This window comes from Malaclemys terrapin, chromosome 3, assembly GCF_027887155.1.
Source record: "Malaclemys terrapin pileata isolate rMalTer1 chromosome 3, rMalTer1.hap1, whole genome shotgun sequence".
In the NCBI taxonomy this organism is placed as follows: domain Eukaryota; kingdom Metazoa; phylum Chordata; order Testudines; family Emydidae; genus Malaclemys; species Malaclemys terrapin.
This window is the reverse complement of record NC_071507.1, coordinates 153,926,133-153,948,285: the sequence shown is the minus strand read 5'-3', so window position 1 is coordinate 153,948,285 and position 22,153 is coordinate 153,926,133. Positions and strand designations below refer to the sequence as shown.

At 38.4% G+C, this 22,153-nt stretch overlaps 1 protein-coding gene across 1 annotated transcript in view; it reads left to right on the top strand.

The window, feature by feature from the left end:
- COL19A1 (collagen type XIX alpha 1 chain) overlaps positions 1–22,153 on the top strand; it is a 312,743-nt gene that overhangs the window by 35,541 nt on the left and 255,049 nt on the right. The window contains 5 exon segments of the mRNA XM_054021580.1: positions 6,904–7,027; positions 7,400–7,675; positions 12,426–12,506; positions 15,812–15,937; positions 16,457–16,519. Coding sequence (XP_053877555.1) covers positions 6,904–7,027; positions 7,400–7,675; positions 12,426–12,506; positions 15,812–15,937; positions 16,457–16,519 — 670 coding nt within the window.

Here is a 22,153-nt window from a genome sequence, read left to right as displayed (position 1 = left end):
TTTCAGGTAACAGACAGCTGATCTTAACTTTTATTTTAATAAGCATTCAAAGTACCCACCCTAGGCACAGGCTGGTAGATGGCTCCTATTAGTTGCTATCCTCTTTTTTTGTTTATACTACTCAGTTATGCTTCAGATATCTCCTTTTTTGTCTAAACTTTTTTCTACATAGTAAATGTTATGGCTAATGTGCAAGCATTGGCAATAAGAGCAAGTGAGATTATTAGCTTTGGTCATCTGACCTTTTTCTCATTAACAGTGAGTCTCAGTTTGAATCCCCTCAGCAAACACAAAAAGGGTAGGCTTCAGAGTAGCAACCATTAGTCTGTATTCGCAAAAAGAACAGGAGTACTTGTGGCACCTTCGAGACTAACAAATTTATTTGAGCATAAGCTTTCATGGGCTATAGCCCACTTCATCAGATGCATAGAATGGAACATATAATAAGGAGATAGATATAGATATATATAGATATACACACACACAGAGAAAAGAGTAAGACTTCAGAGTCTCAGTCAATGTTAAATACCTCATCCACCACCATAGGAAAGCAGTTAAAGCTGACTCTGAGCTCTGGTCACCAAATTATTTGTAACATGACAGCTGATGGGATATGTCAGCTGGAAAAGAAATGTCTTGACATAAACTCCAAGCATCTCTCACTTCACTCTCAGGAAATGTAACTCAGATCATCTTTCTCTTCCTGGAAGATATTCAGCAAGTCAGAGGCTCCATTGATACTTGTAAATACGGAAGTTCATCATAAACTCTAACACACTCTCATTCACTGTGGAAGAATTAGAGTTCGTAAGATTTAAAAATAGCAGCTTCTTGTCCATCAGTGCTTTTTAAAGCAAAAACCAAAAGGTAAATAAAAGATTGCCTTACTAAATTTGATATGGGTAACTCTTACTTCTGCTTCACAAAAATAGCCCTGAATACTGGCTATAGCATAATGATTACACACTTTAATTCATTCACACTTCTCTCTTCAAGCACAGTAGAGATTAAAAAACCCAAGAGATTTGAGTTTCAGACACTTTCAGAACTCATATTTTGAAAACCCCCGAACTTATACTTCATCATCCCACATCCCAGTGTGCTCCAGTATAAGGTTCATGCAAAAAAAATGTGTAAAAGGCATAATATGTAGCCAAGAGTTGGTGGAGACACTCATTGCTCCCAGCTCCTTAAAAAGCATAGCAATGGTTATTGAACTGCTGCAAAAGGCCACGACAAAAACTTCCTGCAAATAGAGTTAAAGGCAGAAATTGATTGCACAAACTGTTGTTGTCCAGAGGTGCTATGATTGCATGTTCATGGTTATTGTCCTTTTTTAAAAAGGGCTCCAGAGGTGATCTTGGCAATTGCAGGCAGGTAAGCCTAACTTCAGTACCAGGCAAATGGTTGAAACTATAGTTTAAAAAAAACAGAATTATCAGATACATACACAAAATATGTTAGAAAAGAGACGACATGGCTTTTGTAAAGGGAAATCATGCCTTACCAATCTATTACAATTCATTGAGGGTGTACACAAGCCTGTGGACAAGGGTGATCCAGTCAACATAGCATACTTGGACTTTCCTAAAGCCTTTGACAAGGTCCTTGTAAGGATGTCACCTTTTGAGCTCCTCCTAGCAGCTGGGGGTGGTACTGCAGTCCTCTTTTCACCCCTGACACCACCTGCAGGCTGCTAGCTGATCTTGGTGGATCTTGTGTGGCTTGGCCTTCCGGCAAAGTCACAAAGTCCAAATGAATCCCTTCCAGGATAGTAAAGTGTCCAATAAATGAACAGTCCCATTGCCCTTACTGGGGTCTTCAGCCCTGGCTCTGGGCCCTTTAAATTCAAGCCTTTGTTCAGGCTCCCACATAAGCCCTGTCTCCTCCTTGGGGCTAGTGCTACTAAGGCTGGTAGGGAAACGTGTGCCTGCCCACTACTCCGGGTTCCAACCTAGAGACCCTATATACAGCAGCTATGCACTGGTCAATTTTAATTCGTTGCTGCATCTTCCCTGGGCCTCCTCCTACCTGGCCCCTTTTAGCTTCACCCTTAACTCATGGTTAAGGTTCTTAGGTCCACTCTCTCCCTGCAAACCCAGTTTAAGCAAATACAGCCAGAAACAAACTCTGGTTATCCCTCACCCTTCTTACCCCTCTGGTCCCAGCCAAGAACTGACCTGCTAAATCCCTGCAGTGCCTTTTATCTGAGCCTAATGGGCTCTGATTGGCTGCTTCTGTGAGATCTCACTAGGTAGGCCTGGAGAACCCATCTTCACTGTTCCTTTCCTGGGGCGGGGTGTAGTAGGACCTTGGGGCCTATTTTAGAGATCCACAAAGGCCAGGTACACTCATCAGAGTTGCTCACCAAAGGCCGTTAAGCAAACTAAGCAGTCATGGGATAAGAGGGAAGTCCTCTAATGGATCAGAAAACAAAGGGTAGGATAAATGGTCAGGTCAGTAAAGCAAGGTCCCCCAAAGATCTGTACTGGGAGCTATGCTGTTTAACATACTGATAAATTATCGGCAAAATGGGTGAACAATGAGGTGGCAAAATTTGCAGATGATGCCATACAAAATTACTTGAGACAGTTAAGTCCAAAGCTGACTGGAAAGAGTTGCAAAGGGATATCCCTGAACTGGATGACTGGGAAACACAACGGCAGATGAAATTCAGTGTTGAGAAGTGCAAAGTAATACACATTTGAAAAAATAATCCTAACTATACATACAAAATGACAGTCTAAATTTAGCTGTATCTGCTCAAGAAAGAGATCCTGGAGTCACTGTGGACAGTTCTCTGAAAACAGTTGCTCAATGTGCATCAGCAATCACAAGAGCTAACAGAATATTAGGAACTATTAGGAAAGGGATAGATAAAACAGAAAAATCATATTGCCACTATATAAGTGCATGGTATGCCCACTTCTTGAATACTTCATTTAGTTCTGGTTGCCCCATCTCAAAATAGATGTATTAGAATTGGAAAAGGTACAGAAAGGGGCAACAAAAATGACTAGGGGGATGGAACAGTTTCCATATGAGAACAAATTAAAAAGATTGGGACTGTTCAACTTAGAAAAGAGACGGCAGGGCGGGGGACTATGTGGAGATAGTAAATAGGGAGATGATATTTACTCCTTCACATAACACAAGGACTAGGGGTCACCCAATTGAATTAATAGGAAGCAGGTTAAAACAAAAGGAAGTACTTGTTCACAAATCACATAGTCAACCTGTGGAACTCATTGCCAGGGGATTTTGTGAAGCAAAAAGTATAACTGGGTTCAAAAAAGAATTAGAAAAGTTCATGGAGGATAGGTCCATCTGTGGCTACTAGCCAAGATGGTCAGGAATATAACCCCATGTTCTGGATGTCTCTAAGTCCCCAACTTCCAGAAGCTGGATTTGGACACCAGGGAGTGGATCGTGCAAAATTGCCCTATGCTGTTCATTCCCTCTGAAGCGTCTGGCACTGGCCACTATCAGAAGACATGATGCTGGGCTAGATGGACCATTGGTCTGACCTCATACAGCCATTTGTATGTTCTTGTGTATGTGAATGTGTGTTCTTTGGCATACCCTACAGCACTCTGATGTCACAGGGAGGAAACTCTAGGAGTTTGTGAGCAGGCTGGAGACACATGGCTGATACTGCAACCTATGTTATAGTTCGAAATAGATAGGTTTTATACCTTTGTGCGGTTCAGGGAGTGTAGAGTGCAGACTTTTTTTCATCTGAGACTGTCTTTTTTCCTCTGGCCACACTTTCTTTCTTTGCGCTGCTCACATATTGGGTGATACTGCATCATGCCATCATCACTGCACTATGTAAGGCACAGTGTAGTGCTACATTAATCTTGGTGTAACTTGCCTCTTTTTCACTAATGTGCAGTGCTGTGTACTTCCTTTACTATTGCAAATAATGGATAGCTCATTGTATTGTCATGGGCAATTCCTTTTACATGCTCACACTGATAGGAGCGCCTAAATTGAACACTATATTAAGCTTTCAAAGAGATTCTAAATTCCAGATCTAATGTTCTGTAAGATTCTAAATTAGAATTTTTGTGTTTCCCCTATTAACATTATGGTGTTCTCTGATTTAGGGTATGTGTCTTTCTATGAGCTCTTTTGTGTATTAGAACACATCTCTCCATAATACACCCTAATTTTGGTTCTGATCAAAGGTTATATAATTTCAATCTTTTTGTCCTAGTATAACACTTTTACTAATCAGTTCTGTCTAGGCACTCTTTAAACCGGTTAGCTGCTTTTATTCTATTATGTATAGTTAGAGCCATTCAAGCAATAGAACATAAGCAAAACCCAGTCATTCTTGAGGATGCCAATTTTCCAGGGCTCCATTCCCTAGATGCCTACATTATGGAATTCACCATTGAATAGGAAGCACATCTTGTAAGGCATCCATTAATTATTTTCCATTAATTGGTCACCAGGGAATGTTCATTTACTTGTGCTGTTGACATTCTTCTTTCCCTCAGAGACTAAACGCATGCTTTCTACGTGCCTTTTGTTAAATTAGGTCTTTGGAATACAGTAGCTATGCTAGCATAATGCAATTGGGATAACTGTAGAGTATAGTTTTACACTGGTCTCTTTTCCAAAGAAGTGAAGAGCATGAAGAGAGTTGTTGTTGTTGCTTTTGGTTTTTAAATGTGATAAATCAGTGAATCAACTACTTCATTTATTTAGGGCTATTGACTCACCAGTCCGTTGTGAGTCTGATCCTTCTAGTGTGAATCCCATTTATAAATTTGAAATTCTTCAACATTTCCAGCATTATCAGAAAATGAGCATAATTAATAGATTCTGTGATAAATTAATCCCTGGTCTAACTCCATTTAAATCAATGGAGTTACACTAGGAATTAATTTGAGTCTGTGTGCTTTTTTTTAGTTTACTCTGAAATGCTCTCTTCCATTGTCACTTTTCCAGCTCAGTGACAAGGGAAGCAAGAATAAGCCCATTACATCTGAACTTTTATTCTGTTTCCCAAACTATTTGATAAACAGTGAGGAAAGAGGGATGTGTTTTTTTTTTTTTTTTGTGTGTGTGATGCACACTGCACGGACAATCACAACTCTCCTTTATAGTATATCTGAGGCAAACTTTCAAAATTTCAAAAGACAATTAAACGTTATTAATTTAGGCAGCATCACAAGTGTCCTTGGTGCTTAATGGGGCCAACTGAGAGAATCACTGAACTGTACTTTCTTAAGGTTACATTTCACTGTAAAACAGGACTGGTCCTGCCTCTTAAAAATAATGTACTGCTCATCTAAGGAGGCTCTTGTGTATTGTTTAGACTTGCAAGTACATGAAAAATCTTGCTCTCATGACCTGGGGTACCAATTCACTTCTTTCTGAATGGGAACATGCAAATAATTGATATGTAGGTTCAGAATCCCAAACTTTTTAGAAACTATGCCCCTTTCTCTTGATCTGTTCCTTCCCTAATTCACCTTTGGGAAAACAAGAGTATTCCAGCATAACTACCTTCATGAGTGAAGGCTACAATAAGCCCGCAAAGCAATACATTATTGTACTTTTTAAATCTCACTTCAGAATCAAGACCTGAAAAAGCCCTATTTTTTAAAAATTGTTTATCTATTTCACATAAAAAGGCAAAAAGATACCTGTGCAAAGACTATCGGTAGCCAGGCAGATTATTAAAATCAGTCCATAAAAACTACAAAAACAAGAGCAAAAGTCCTGATCTGCAGGGCTGTAAGGCCTCCCCTCCCCCCCCCCCCCCAACAACAAAACAACCAGTAATCGATAACATAAAAAAACCCTTCACATCTCAGAACCCACATAAATGCTTAATCTAAAACAGACTGCAGAATATCACAAGTGGATCACACTATATGCTTTCACATCTTATCTTGATCTTCCACCTGCTCCCATTGCTTTTTTCAAAACAAATACCTCTTTAGACTCTTATATGATCATCCTTAAGACTCCTCACAGATCATTCACTGAATCTTTAATTTCTCTATGGAGCTATTTGTTTATCTAAATCACTCACTTTTAAGACGAACCTGGCAGGATTTCATTGAGCATTTACATGTGTAATTGCTGCACTGCAAACTCTGAAATATTTAGGCATTCTTGTTCTTGTCCCAGAATAAGTGACTTTATGAATTGATGGCAAAACTTCTATGTACTTTTCCTCAAGTGGTAAGAGGTAAAGTGTTTTATGTATATATTAATTTATTTTCCTACCCGATCTGCAGATAAATAAATTATAATGCAATATTCATTAATGTTGGAGGTTGTCTCTTGTTTTTCTATTCGATTCGGAGGTCATATTGACATCTTTGGGATTACAAAAGCTGTAAATGAGTATGTAATTGTATTAACATCTACAGTGATACAAAATTAAACCATTTACATTGAATGGTCATTGGGAGGGCGAAAGGGGACATTTTTCTGCTTTATCAAATTATCAGGGTTCACACATTCTGATGAGGGGAGTGTCTGTTTCTGGATGAGCTGTAAATCCAGGTGGACACCATGTATTTTTTTCATTAGACAAATATTGTTCCCTGAGTAATGAAACATAGAATAGCATACTACAAGATGTCAGTGCAGTTTTGTTATATATGTATCTGTTGTTTACATCTGTCTCACCTGTTCGAAACATTTCTTCAGTGCTGGAAAATCAATTGTGTTTGCAGCATAGTATCTTTCAGTTTCAAAATTCAAAGGCTTAATTATTGCAACCTTTGGCCTCAGTAGGGTTTCATGAGTGTAAATGAAGTCATGATTTGATACTGTGTGTTGAACGTATGTCTGCTTTATCCTTAGTTCCCTTCCCCCACCTTCCTTTCATATATCAGAATAAAAAGAATCTTTTCTTTCCCCCTGCACCCATAGGCAAGTATTTCCAAATGGGCTTCCTGAAGAATATTCTTTAATAGCCACATTCCGTGTGAGACGAAACACCAGAAAGGAACGGTGGCATATATGGCAAATTTTAAATCAGTCTGACACCCCACAGGTAAGAATATATTTTATTTTTCACATAGTTTTCTTTTTTGTTGGAGGAGGATAGATATAGGTTAGTGGGTCTTTCGCCTCTGGATTCAGATCTAATTTATATAAGACAAATCTGCTGTTCAAAATAGCTTGGTGGTCATTATTCAAATACAGAAATACAGAAGTTCAGCAAAATTTCTCCAGTAATACTGGAATGGTACTAGGTGTGTTGAAATGTAGGATGGATGGACACTGAAAAAGTTACATGAAAGAATATTTCATGATTCCTGCCTAATCTATGCTATTAGGTTGCTCACTTATTTTTCTTCCTGGTTTATGTACAGAACATGTTTGCTTGTAATTCTGACATATACTAAATTGTTTTTTTCCCCAGGTGTCTGTCATAGTTGATGGTTCAAAAAAAGTTGTGGAATATATAGCCAAATCCGCTCCGGGAAACGTGCTACACCACACCTTTAAAAATCGGGAAATTTATCCTCTCTTTGATCGGCAGTGGCATAAGCTTGCCGTTAGTATACAGTCAAGGATCATTTCCCTCTATGTGGATTGTAACTTAATTGAGAGATGGCAGACTGATCTAAAGGACTCCATTGACTTTCAAGGAAGGACTTTCATTGCTGCTCGAGCTGCAGATGACAAGCCTGTAGATGTGAGTTGTACCAGTGAGATGATTTTTAAAGCAAAATAGGCTAATATGCAAATCATGTTTTAAACATACTTGTAACAGCATACTAAAGAAATATGAAAACAAAACAAAATGCAAAAAATTTAATACCCGTTGGGTGTTTTACTCCAGTCCACTGGTCGAATTTTTAGTTATTCTCTTCTAAACGAAGTATCAGCTCCTGCAATCTCTATTCAGGCAAAACTCTCCATTGTTCTAAATGGGCATTATTGTCTGAATAAGGACTACAGAGGGTTCCTGTTTTCAATATTATTTACGTTTCTTTATCTATCCAATAAGTCATTTTGACTTATTACTACTGTACCATTTAGGGCTCATTTTATAGTAATGGTTTTGTTTTCAATTTTCATATTATTTAATTTGTCATCAAAAGGGAAAGAATGTATAACATGTTTACCAACTCCAAGTATTTTCATGGGAATGATAAATCCTCACCTACCCAAACATGGTAGATGTATGAGTCTAAAAACAGTATGATTCATGCAATTACAGTCAGGGGAACATCATAAGATTGATTATTATTATCTTTAAATAAAATGGTGTAGTAAGAACTCTGCTGCAGTGCCAAGGCAACAGAATTTCCCTATCCAGTGATAATGGGGCCTTTATTTATCTGCTATCTGAGTCACCAAAGCAACCCTTACATATTATAATCTATGTTCTATTCCAGAGATTTTCCCTCTTATACTTCCTTGTGCAAAAACTCGGAGGAAGTAATTTGTAGTTGTGAGAAATGTTAGTTAGTTTTAATATTTAGTACACATCTGCCTATGAGGTTTTAAGCCTGCTGTGTGGGGGTTAGAGTGATGACATGAAAATTTCCAACTGCATTCTATACTCAGCACATTATTATTCATGTTAACTGTTTTACTTTATTTTATATTATTAGCATAACCTAGCATTATTGCAGAGCTTGATCTTGCACAGTGCTGAATACTCGGATTCTGATCGGGCCACACACTTAAGCACATGCTTTTCTTCAGTGGAACTACTCATATACTTAGTTAAACAAGTCCTTAAGAGTGTTACCGGATGGTAAAAACATCAGAATGGCCATACTGGTCAGACAAATGGTTCATCTAGCACAGTATCCTGTCTTTCAGCAGTGGCTGTTGCCAGATTCATCAGAGGGAATGAACAGAACAGGGCAAATTATCGAGTGATGCATCCCCTTTCATCCTGTCCTGGCTTCTGGATGAAGCCAGTCAGAGGTTTATGGACGCCCAGATCATGGGCTTGCTTCCCTGACCATCTTGGCTAATAGCTCTTGATGGACCTGTCCTTCATGAACTTATCTAATTCGTTTCTGAGCCCAGTTATACTTTGAGCCTTCACAACATTCCCTGGCAATGAGTTCCATAGGTTGACTAAGCGATGTGAGAAGTACCGGTACTTCCTTTTGTTTGTTTAAACCTGCTGCCTATTAATTTCATTGGGTGATCCAATTCGTGTATTATGTGAAGGGGTAAATAACACTTCCTTATTCACTTTCTCCACACAATTCATGATTTTATAGACTTCTCTACCATATTCCTCCTTAGTCATCTCTTGTCTAAGATGAACAGTCTCAGTCTTTTTAATCTCTCCTTTTATGGAAGCTGTTCCATCCCCCTAATATTTTTTGTTGCCCTTCTATGTGCTTTTCCAATTCTAATATATCTTTTTTTGAGATGAGGCAATGAAAAGTGCAAGTAATATTCAAGATGTGGGTGTACCATGGATTTATATAGTGGAATTATTGTATTTTTTTATTATCTAGCCCTTTCCTAATAGTTCCTAACATTCTGTTAGCTTTTTTTTGACTGCTGCTGCACACTGAGCAGATGTTTTCAGAGAACTATCCACAAGATTTCTTTCTTGAGTCATAACAACTAATTGAGATACCATCATTTTCTATATATAGTTGGGATTCTGTTTTCCAATGTGCATTACTTCGCATTTATCAGCATTGAATTTCATCTGCCATTTTATTGCTAAGTCACTCAGTTTTATGAGATCCCTTTGTGATTCTTTGCTGTCAGCTTTGAACTTAATTATCTTGAGTAATTTTGTATTGTCTGCAATGTTTGCCATCTCACTATTTATCCCTTTTTCCACATCATTTATGAATATGTTGAACAGCACTGGTCCCAGGACAGATCCCTTGGGGAGTCCACTATTTACCTTTCTCCACTGTGCAAAATGACGACTTATTCATAACCTTTGTTTCCTATCTTTAAACCATTTACTGATTCATGAGAGGACTTCCCCTCTTATTCCATGACTGCTTAGTTTGCTTAAGAGCAGTTGATGTGGGACCTTGTCAAAGGCCTGGTCCACACTAACCCCCCACTTCGGACTAAGGTACGCAAATTCAGCTACGTTAATAACGTAGCTGAATTCGAAGTACCTTAGTCTGAACTTACTGCGGGTCCAGACGCGGCAGGCAGGCTCCCCTGTCGATGCCGCGTACTCCTCTCGCTGAGCTGGAGTACCGGCGTCGACGGCAAGCACTTCCAGGATCGATCCCAGAAGATCGATTGCTTACATCCGGACCAGGAAGTAAGTATAGACGTACCCAAAGGCTTTCTGAAAGTCCAAGTACACTATATCAATTGGATCACAGTTGTGCACAGGCTGATTTAAGCGATATATTATATACCACAAATAATAACTGCAATTTATAGTTAAGTTCCTTCTGAACTCTTGGGTGCATACCATTTGGTCCGGATGACTTATCACTGTTTAATTTATTAGTTTATTCCAAAACCAGCTTTATTGACCCCTAAATCTGGGACAGTTCCTTAGATTTGTCATCTAAAAAGAATGGCTTGGGTGTGGAAAACTCCCTCACATCCTCTGCAGTGAAGACCAACACAAAGAATTAATTTGGCTTCTCCACAACAGCCTTGTCTTCACTGAGTGCTCCTTCAGAACTTGCATCATCCTGTGGCCCCACTGGTTGTTTGGCAGGCTTCCTGCTACACAAAAACTAAACAGCAACATTTTTTTCCCCGCTAGTTGCTCTTCAAATTCTTTTTGGCCTGCCTAAGTATACTTTTACATTTGACTTGCCAGAGTTTATGCTCCTTTCTATTTTCCTCAGTAGGATTTGACTTCCAATTTTGAAGGATTTCTTTTTACTTTTGACTACCTCTTTACTTTGTTGTTTAACCAAAGAGGCATTTTTTAGTCCTCTTTGCTGCTTTTTTTCATTTGGGATATACTTTTAGTTTGAGTCTGTATTATGGTGTTTTTAGTTTCCATGCAGCTTATGAAAGTGAAATGCCTGTGACTTTTAATTTCCATTTAACTAGCTTCCTCATTTTTGTGAAGTTCCCCTTTTTGAAGTTATATGCTACTGTGATGTGTTTCTTTAATAGTTTTCTTCCTACAAGAAAGTTGCATTTAATTACATTATGGTCGCCATTACTGAGCTGTTCATCTATATTCCCCTCTTGCATCAGATCCTGTGCTCCACTTAGGATTGAATCAAATATTGCCTCTCCCTTTGTGGGTTCTGGGACCAGCTGCTCCGAGAAGCACTATATGGTGTCCAGAAATTTTATCTCTGCCTCGTGTCCTGAGGTAACATGTACCCAGTCAATATGGGGATAGTTGAAGTTCCCCATGATTATTGGTTTTAGTAGCCTGTCTAATCTCCCTCAGCATTTCAAAAACACCATCACCATCATGGTTAGGAGGTTGATAATATATTCCTACTGCTATACTCTTATTATTCACGCACGGAATTTCTATCCAAACAGATTCTATGATCAAGGCCAGAGTACTTAGCATCTTGCAGGTTGAAGCCCATATTTATTTAAAAAGTATAATGTCTCCGCCCACCTCAGGACCTGTCCTTAAATCCTAAATACAGCCCAGCCATTAACACATAATAAAAGACCCAAATTTTCAGTGGACTTTGCCAGCAGGGAATTCCCCTTGTGTAGGGGAACTCCATTGGCATAAAGCTGGTGAAAGGCCATGGAGATGGTTCCTGCACCACCATGCACTCTTGATACTCCCCAGTGTATATGGTGTTTTGGGGGAGAGAGGAGGTGTGCTGTGGCCAGGGCAGGATTGAGGAGGGGTTGTGGGGGAGCAGAGCTGTGCTATGCCAATTCTTCTCTGATACAAAGTACCTTACGCAAGCAATTTAAGCTAGAGTAGGTAGGTCACTGCGCTAACTTCTGCCAGGACTATAATCAGCTAACTATAATCAGCTTCCTGGGGCTACCTTCTCTCTGACAATCCATCCTAAAGTAACCAGAATAAAAGACTTGATTCCTGCTCTTCAAATGACATAATGGAAAGGGCCAGGCAAAGGCCTATCCAAAGTGATAGATCATACTCTGGCTCCAGTGGATTGCTAGAGGGGCTCACTCCAGGGTTGTGTGACATTGAGAATACACTTCATTGAGTGTTTAAAACTCAGGACAGATAGCAAGAGCGATGCCGAGGATTACAGCTTCCATGAAGATAACTGGGTCCCATTATAGGATTTACACTGCAGTAGCTGAGAAAAGAATTTGGTCCATCATATTCATGTGATTTTTTTATTAAGTTCTGAATTTGTCTGTTTCTTACATATTTAAGTCAAATGTAATATTTTCAGAATGACCAATTATAATGGTAAGTTTAGAAAATTACATAGTTTCTCCTAGTGCCTAAATATATTCCTTTTTTACTGTTGATATAAATCCCCACTCTCTTTTTTTTACATTTTTAACAGATTGAACTTCGCCGCATAATAATTTATTGTAACCCAAAATTTGCAGCTCAAGAGACCTGTTGTGAAATATCTGAGAGCATGGTAGGTTATTTGTAAAAATGTAAATATAAAACTAAAAATGTATTAATCATCTTTTATGACAAAACTTTCACCTTATTTTATTTAAAGAGCATAAACAAGAAGCATTGCAACATTAAATTGTTCTTTCCTGAAAATGGGATACATTTTCCAGAAGAGCTCTTGCTAAGTGAGTAGTTGAAACAGGATAGCATTGGCAGAGCAGCACTTCAGTGAAAGAGGAATATAAGGGACACTGTCCCAATGAAGACCACTGGAGGCTGCCATGCCCCACTCTCTAGATACAGTTATCCATACTAATTAATAGTTGAGGAAGTCACAGGTAGTGATTAGAATGTAGATCTCTCCCACTGAGCTAAAGGAATGTGTGGTTCCAGAGAAAAGAGACTTTTTTGTACTCGATTATCAGCTTTACTTATGATTCCATCATGTGTAGACAGTGAGGCTTGTGGAAGGGGCATTACAAACCTATATGGAGATGGAATGGAGAGGGGGAAGGAATGGGGACAGAACTTTTGTTAACATACTTTCATTTTCATTGCAAAGTACATCAAAGATAAAAATATAGTTGTCAGGTTCAGGACATTCAGTTGTTTATTTTCTTTATTTCTATTTTCCTTATAGTAGTAAAATAATAATAAATAAATTATTATTATTATTTATTTATTATTATTTTACTACTATAAGGAAAATAGAAATAAAGAAAATAAACAACTGAATGTCCTGAACCTGACAACTATATTTTTATCTTTGATGTACTTTGCATTTTTTGCATATGCACATAGTAAAGATAAGGTGCCATATTCATTGAATTCAGTTTTCAGAGTAGCAGCCGTGTTAGTCTGTATCCGCAAAAAGAACAGGAGTACTTGTGGCACCTTAGAGACTAACAAATTTATTAGAGCATAAGCTTTCGTGGACTACAGCCCACTTCTTTGGATGCATATAGAGTGGAATAAATATTGAGGAGATATATATACACACATACACTCAGCCATTCCCAGTCCTTATTCAACTACACAGATAAAATTCACATTCACAATTCAACTACACAGATAAAAGAAGCTTTGAATTCTAGTATATCTTATTCCACAGACAAATCTGACATCAGGAATCATAATACTCAAAAACCAGTGGGAGAACACTTTAACCTGTCTGGTCATTCAATGTCAGACCTGCGGGTGGCTATCTTACAACAGACTCCAACGAGAGACTGCTGAGCTGGAATTGATATGCAAACTAGACACAATCAACTCAGGATTGAATAAGGACTGGGAATGGCTAAGCCATTACAAACATTGAATCTATCTCCCCTTGTAAGTATTCTCACACTTCTTATCAAACTGTCTGTACTGGGCTATCTTGATTATCACTTCAAAAGTTTTTTTTCTCTTACTTAATTGGCCTCTCAGAGTTGGCAACTCCCACCTGTTCATGCTCCCTGTATGTGTGTGTATATATATCTCCTCAATATTTATTCCACTCTATATGCATCCGAAGAAGTGGGCTGTAGTCCACGAAAGCTTATGCTCTAATTGAATTCAGTGGAGTTACTTTTCCTCCTTTGTTTTGACAGATACAAGCTATGTGGGTTTGAAGTCAATAGGATTACTCATTTGCTTGAAGCTGTGCATGTGAATAAGTGCTTTACTGAACTAGGCCCGTATTTTTAAAATAGTTGTACCTGAGTTGTGCATGCAAAATGGGCACTGGGACACAACTAAACACAGATTTGAAGAGAAGAAGAAGCTGAGAGGGAGGGAAATCAGATGGATAGGGGAGCTTGGAATCCATATGCAGGATGGATAATGAGTCAGGCTGTCCCCAGAATATACCCATGGATTTGAGAGGGCAAAATGGGCTTCCCATCCATCTCCTAAATCTCCAAAAAGCCAAACAAACCGCAGGATGGATGACCACTAGTGTATCTCAGCTGTAAAGAGACAGGGAAAGGGGAGAAAAATTTGCCAAGATTAGAACAACAAAGTACAGTGTGTGTGAGCAAGGAGTAGGCAGATGTGAGGTCAGAAATGTAGAGTGGAGCAAGATTGTGAAGAGAAATTTAAATTTTAAATATCACTTTTATGTTCACATACATTTCGTAGTTTATTCCTGGTGAGAAAAGAGACTTCCTCGCCTTAATATACAAACTACTGGGCTGAGTAAAATGAGTGGCATTTCTGTTAACTTCTTGTGTACAGAAGTGCATTTTAAACAGGTGATGACACAACTAAAACATTTAGTTTATGTATGGAAAAGGTCATACTGAATTTATGTTTGCAGTATTGTAGCCATGTTGGTCCCATGATATTAGAGAGCCAAGGTGGTTGAGGTAATATATTTTATTGGACCAACTTCTGTTGGTGAGAGAGACAGGCTTTTGAGCTACACAGAGCTCTTTTTCAGGTCCTTCTTTAGCCACCTCATCATATTGAATCTATAGCATCCTTAAAGTACAATTCAACTACACAGATAAAAGAAGCTTTGAATTCTAGTATATCTTATTCCACAGACAAATGACAAAGCTCCCTGTCCTGAAAATGTAAAATGAATGGCCTAAACATTGTTACTTTATTATAATCATCATAAACTTAGTTGCTTTAAATATAACTATTGTAAGCAATTTTATATTTTCGGATTTTATAAGCCTTTCTTAGCAACCGTAATGGCTAAAATTGCATTTTTTTAAAAAAGAAAAGCTTATATTATGAAGCAAAATTCTGCACAAGAGATATATTCTGGGTGAAATATCATGACTGCAGGATCACAGAGACCCTGGTTATGTTTTCATTAGAATATGCCAGTTTCTGTTCACCTGACTTTCAGTGTACCTGATGAGTAGCCTCAGCTCAGATGGTTTCCAGACATTTGAACATTGGCTTCAGTTTGGGGGGTTTCTGAATGGTAAACCCAGCAAGTTACATTACAGAAGTGACAACCTCCCCCCTTGCCTGTGAGTTCCCCTCTTACTTTTAATCATTTCCTGGGGTGATCAGGTGGCTCAGTAGCCTTTTATTCCCCTCTTCCATTTTCAGGGAAACTAGGACCCTCACACTGTGACAGGAGAGATCAGGGATTTCCTAACATTGTATTACACCTAGAGTGACTTATATTTTATTTATAAAACAGGCATATTTGCCTAGGTTTGGTTTCAGTGCAGCAGGATCACACATCTATAGTCTTCATTTTACTGGTGCTGTGTGCAGTAACCTGAGACAAAAAAGGCTGAATAGGAACCATGTTTGGATTTTTACTTGTCAGTTACCAGCAGTGGACTCAATTCAGAATAATCATTATTTCTATTTTAGTGCCCACTGGAGGACAGTTTCATTACTACTTCTTCGTCACCAGTGACTGTTCATGTCAGCAAAATACATGCTCTTCCAGTAACACAGCAGGAGTCTAAAGACCTATGCCTCTGCTTTCCAAACAAAGTATGAGAGTCTTCTTCTACACATATATCCTTTATCTTGCATGCTTTGCAGATTCTCAAACTGTTATTTAATGCACCATGCTGTTTAATTGATACAGGTGTAGAAATTCTGAATTTCTTTGGAAGTACGGAAATGGTTTATTTCTGTGGTACACCTAGCCTTATATTTGGAGATTAAGATAAAAGAAATGTAAATTAAATTAAAAGTTAATGTTTGTTAGCTTTACAGGATTAAATGTCTTGAATGCACAAAACAAATGGACTGTTGTTGGATCATCTTCAGAAGCAGCATGAAAAATGAAAACTATTCTTACACAATTTATATTTTACTTAGATTGCTTATGTGAGAGTCCACTATTTCCTGGACTCTTATCTTTTTAGTGTCAGATAACAGCACTGTATCATTGTCCCAGTGTTAGTGCCATATTTGTCTTGACTGATTTATATTGTTAAAGTTTCTGTGGTAGAAAAGGGAAAAATATCACCTATTTCTGTTATCTGAAAATTCATTTTTAAACAGGGTGAAGCAGGATTGCCAGGAGTAGCTGGTTTGCCAGGTCTGAAAGGAGATAAAGGAGAAAAGGTAAGATGTCAATCCCTTATGACACCTGCCAAGGCTTTACCTCCTGTTTCTTCCTACTTTCGTATACAGCTTTTTTTTTTTTTTTTTTTTGAGAAATCCTCTTATACATCTATAAAATATAACAATATAAATATTAAATTAATTATATTATAATAAAACAGAACGGCACCCATTCTGTGGTCCCTCAGTTTTCCTTGTGCTTTTTTCCCCTTACCAACACTGTTTTGGACACTGCAGGAAGACAGACAAGAGACCCAGAATGTGGTTTAACTAGACCAGTGCTTTAAGTAACATCTGTGTAGCCTTTTATTTTATTTAATGTAAGTTATGCTATTGTGGGTTCAGCATTGGTGGCTTCAGTCTCAAGCTCAACAGAATTATTTTTGTTTGTTCTAGATTTAGACCTCATAGGAAAACATGAAACCATAGGCAAGTAACACATACAAGAGCAAGGTTCGCTATTTTTTAGCAGTTTTATTAAAGTTGCCAACAAAGTTATAAATGTTACAGCATGTACAATTCCTAAATATAATCATGTATCAGTTATAACTACATACATACTCACATCCTTCTAAGTGGTGTTAGAGTCTGACGGCCCTCTTATGGATTGATCATCAATACGGGGATGGTCCCTGCTGGAGGTTTCCCATAGGAAGCTCAATTTTCCCACTCTGGGCATCCTTTTTTATAATGTGATTTTTGTCTATAACCTACATTCTGCGCATGTACATGGAAGTGTCAACCCTCTTTTTCTGATTGGTAGCTGAAAGATACAATTTTAAATTATAAAATGCAAATGTAAAATTAAATCTTGTCTCCAAGGCCTAAAATAGCTAAGCTAAATCTTGCAGGCCTCAGCATTTTAGCTTGTGTTACTTATATCGAATACATAATTCCTCTAAATACTAATTAATCTTATACTTCTATAATTCTATAAATTAACTCTACTTAATATACAATAAATACAGATAATATAACATATTAATTAATTATAACATTACACAATAACTGGATAATAAATTAAAATAATTGACTATATCTGGTAACTGCCTGGCAATAACTCATCCAGTGCAGGTCATCTTTCCTTTGTAATCCATACCACCTGGATCACCATGCCATAGCCCTCACTCCTCACATGTACCTCTGAAGGCGGAGTTGCTCCGATCCCTACATTCCCTCTCTACATTGGATTCAGAGGTGTTTGATCTGTAACATTCTGCCTATTGGAAGGACCCTCACTCTCTTGGCTGTTGCCACTTCCTCAGTCTTTCACCCAAGCATGACCTTGATGCCCAGATTTCATCGCAGAGGGTAGGGTTGCTTTGCCTGCCCCATAATGTGTGGGCACTAGCCAGAAAATTCATAATCCCATCCTAGTCTGCTGACTACCAGCTGTCTGCGGTGGAGCATACACTATGGGCTGCTGCTAGGTTTTCCAGGGTAGATGAAAGTCAACAATTTGTAGCTTTCAGGTACAGAATTTAAGTTAGTCCTGGAGAATATTTTTAACTGCTCTTAAAACTTTTCAACCAAGTAATGTAAGTATTCCGCAAGTAGCAAAGTCAGAAGTCATAGGGTATTTGCCTGATTTAGATATAATTTAGATATAATTTCTCTAGTAGTAGTTTTCCACTTTCTGCTGAGCTGAGAACTTTACCTTGTCCTGTTCTGGAAACAGCTTCCACATCCTTAGCATGGTGTGTGGCTATTCAGAGTCTTACTTATGCATGTGCTGATTACAATGTATTTTGGTTCAGATGATATAAACAGCTGAATACACATCATCTGTGTGTAAAAATCCTTAAAAAAATAATGTCCCTGGTAGTAGCTTGAACAATGATATATTTAGTGAACATGCATCCTGTGTTCCTCGCTTTATCGGATATTACGAAGTTACTGTAAAATATTCTTTGTTTTTATTTACGTATACGTTTGAAGTGAATTTAGACCTCATGAAAGGTGCTAGATTGACATCCCTGGAGAATTAAGTATTTTATTATAGTAATAAGCTGCTCCAAGGTGTGCCTTCATAGGCTATTGGTGAATGCCTTAGGTATATTGCAGCCACAAAGGCTGAGTGCCTTCAGACATCAAAGTGCTCATTGATGCACATCCTGGAGTGGTTTATGGCTATTAGAGTATGGTTAATTAATTTACATAAGTGATCTCTCTCTCACCTGCCATCCATCTCCACCCTCTGACAAACAGAGGCTAGGGACACCATTCATTACCCATCCTGGCTAATAGCCATTAATGGACTTAACTTCTATGAATTTATCTAGTTCTCTTTTAAACCCTGTTATATTCCTAGCCTTCACAGCCTCCTCAGGTAAGGAGTTCCACAGGTTGACTGTGGGCTGTATGAAGAAGAACTTCCTTTTATTTGTTTTAAACCTGCTGTCCATTAATTTCATTTGGTGGTCCCTAGTTCTTATAGGAACAAGTAAATAACTTTTCATTATTCACTTTCTCCACACCACTCATGATTTTATATACCTCTATCATATCCCCCCTTAGTCTCCTCTTTTCCAAGCTGAAAAGTCCTAGCCTCTTTAATCTCTCCTCATATGGGACCCGTTCCAAACCCCTAATCATTTTAGTTGTCCTTTTCTGAACCTTTTCTAATGCCAGTATATCTTTTCTGAGATGGGGAGACCACATCTGTACATGGTATTCAAGATGTGGGCATACCATGGATTTATATAAAGGCAATAAGATATTAGCCGTCTTATTCTCTATCCCTTTTTTAATGATTTCTAACATCCCGTTTGCTTTTTTGACTGCTGCTGCACACTGCGTGGACGTCTTCAGAGAACTAACCACGATGACTCCAAGATCTCTTTCCTGATTAGTTGTAGCTAAATTAGCCCCCATCATATTGTATGTATAATTGGGGTTATTTTTTCCAATGTGCATTACTTTACATTTATCCACATTAAATTTCATTTGCCATTTTGTTTCCCAATCACTTAGTTTTGTGAGATCTTTTTGAAGTTCTTCACAGTCTGCTTTGGTCTTAACTATCTTGAGCAGTTTAGTATCGTCTGCAAACTTTGTCACCTCATTGTTTACCCCTTTCTCCAGATCATTTATGAATAAGTTGAATAGGATTGGTCCTACGACTGACCCTTTGGGAACACCACTAGTTACCCCTCTCCATTCTGAAAATTTACCATTTATTCCTATCCTTTGTTCCCTGTCTTTTAACCAGTTCTCAATCCATGAAAGGATCTTCCCTCTTATCCCATAACAACTTACTTACATAAGAGCCTTTGGTGAGGGACCTTGTCAAAGGCTTTCTGGAAATCTAAGTACACTATGTCCATTGGATCTATTCGACCCAAAAAGGGGCTTGTGGTTCTTTAAGGGTTCTCAGTGAAGGACTGAGTTGAATGACCCAGGACGAGTGGGAATGGATACAACTCAATTTTATTATATGATGATAATTATAATAAAATGTTAATTTTATGAATTCTTATTAACTTGTTACTATACTATGTAACAGATTTTAAGCAACTATAATTACTATGTAACTAAATTTGTAACACTTGCAATTATTATGTAACTAACTTTGAAAAGCACTTACAAGATAAGGGAAAGGAAACACATTAACAATTGAGGCCTTTTTCAGTCTAACCACAGTTTGGGTAACAAGCAAAGTAACCACAAACAAAGCAATGATAGTTAACTAATTACTTACAACCATGCAGATAACAGCCAGATGGGAGAGCATATACGTAATGAGTTTGAGCCGGCTATACGACACATGCTCAGGCTGGATTCGGGAGTGGGAGGGTCAAGCCCAAGTTGATCAGACCTGGACTGGCCGTGACGTAGATTCGTTTTTGGGACACCTCTAATTGCTATACAGGGGCGACTAAGTATATAGTTTTTGGAAGTGAATGTGGCACGCGTTGATTGGTTTTTTAGTGCCCCACTATCTTCCCCTTATTAGGAAGAACAGTACAATACAGAAACTGCAGAAATGGCTTTTTGTGTAGTAAAACTAGGGACACGTTCCTCATAAGTTTCCTGTGATAAGCACTATGCCCTAATAAGGTCGTGCAGTCTATTGAGCCTCTTTCCTGGCTTCGGGTCTGCTGCGGGGTTGCGAAGCGGCCTGGCCAAAATGAATGGGGGGGCCATATACGCTGTATTAACAGGATCTCCCTTGTCCACGTTTGTTGACCCCTTCAAAGAACTCTAATATATTAGTAAGACATGATTTCCCTTTACAGAAACCATGTTGACTTTTGCCCAACAACTTATGTTTTTCTATGTGTCTGACAGTTTTATTTTTTACGATTGTTTCAACTAATTTGCCCGGTACTGACGTTAGACTTACCGGTCTGTAATTGCTGGGATCACCTCTAGAGGCCTTTTAAAATATTGGCGTTACATTAGCTATCTTCCAGTCATTGGGTACAGACGCCGATTTAAAGGACAGGGTACAAACCATAGTTAATAGTTCTGCAGTTTCACATTTAAGTTCTTTCAGAACTCTTGGGTGATTACCATCTGGTCCCAGTGACTTGTTACTGTTAAGTTTATCAATTAATTCCAAAACCTCCTCTAATGACACTTCAGTCTGTGACAATTTCTCAGATTTGTCACCTACAAAGTACGGCTCAGGTTTGGGAATCTCATTTTAATTAAAAGGTAAAAAGTGTCTTTCTTTCCACTAGGAAAAATACATTGAAGTAGGATAAGAGAAATTACTAAAGAAAAGAACTCTCAGAAGACAGGAGGAATAGTTTAAAATGGCCCTTTTCTCTCTCCACCTGCTCTCCCTGCCTTCCTCCCTTTCCTCTTCCCTTCCTCTCTTACTAAATACCTAATAAACAGAATTGGCAGCCTTAAATCACCTCCCAATTTAGGCACCTCAAGCCTCGTGAAGCTAGTGAAGTAACTGGGCAATGTTTAAAGTGAAGTTTAATTTTAGGGACATGAAGCGGTTTGAGGCTCCCAATTAAGTTTCTTAGGAATTTGGGACAGGAGCAAGAGGAGGCAAACACAGGAGATCAGAGGTGAGGCAGGGATGTTAAAATGTTTTGCTGCTTTTGTAGCCAATACCCATAACGTGATAAATGGTGTGGTAGAGAAATAGAGCATAAGAAAGAAAAAAATAGACCTTCTTACATACTTTCTCTTTTACCCATAACATAATGGCGAGAAATAGTCTCTTTCCTTTGATGAGGTTTCAGCTGTGCACCATTAAAAGTGGATGCATCATAAAAAAGATTTAACCAGCCATTAGAACTTGGCTGGGGAAAACTGGAATTCTCAGCCATTATGATCTGGTGTTTTCATCTAATTATCCACAGAACATGCACAGCTCTGGCAATAGCATCACTACAAGCTTATCTACATTACTCCGCCTGTATGCCTCTTCTCCTCTGGGAAGGGGGGGGAGAATGGGACACGCTTAGAGGGGGAGGATATTAATTAATTCAGCATGTGGATTTAGTTTCTGTCTTTTGTCCTGAGATTGACTGCAAGGGTACTACTTAGTGCAGTTATGATTGGTGTGGTTTTTTGTGATGTGGAGGTCTGTCCACTGGGCACTGGACTGAAATCACAAACTCATTGAATTTAATAGCCATGAGATTCTAGCCATTTTAGACAAATCTTCCC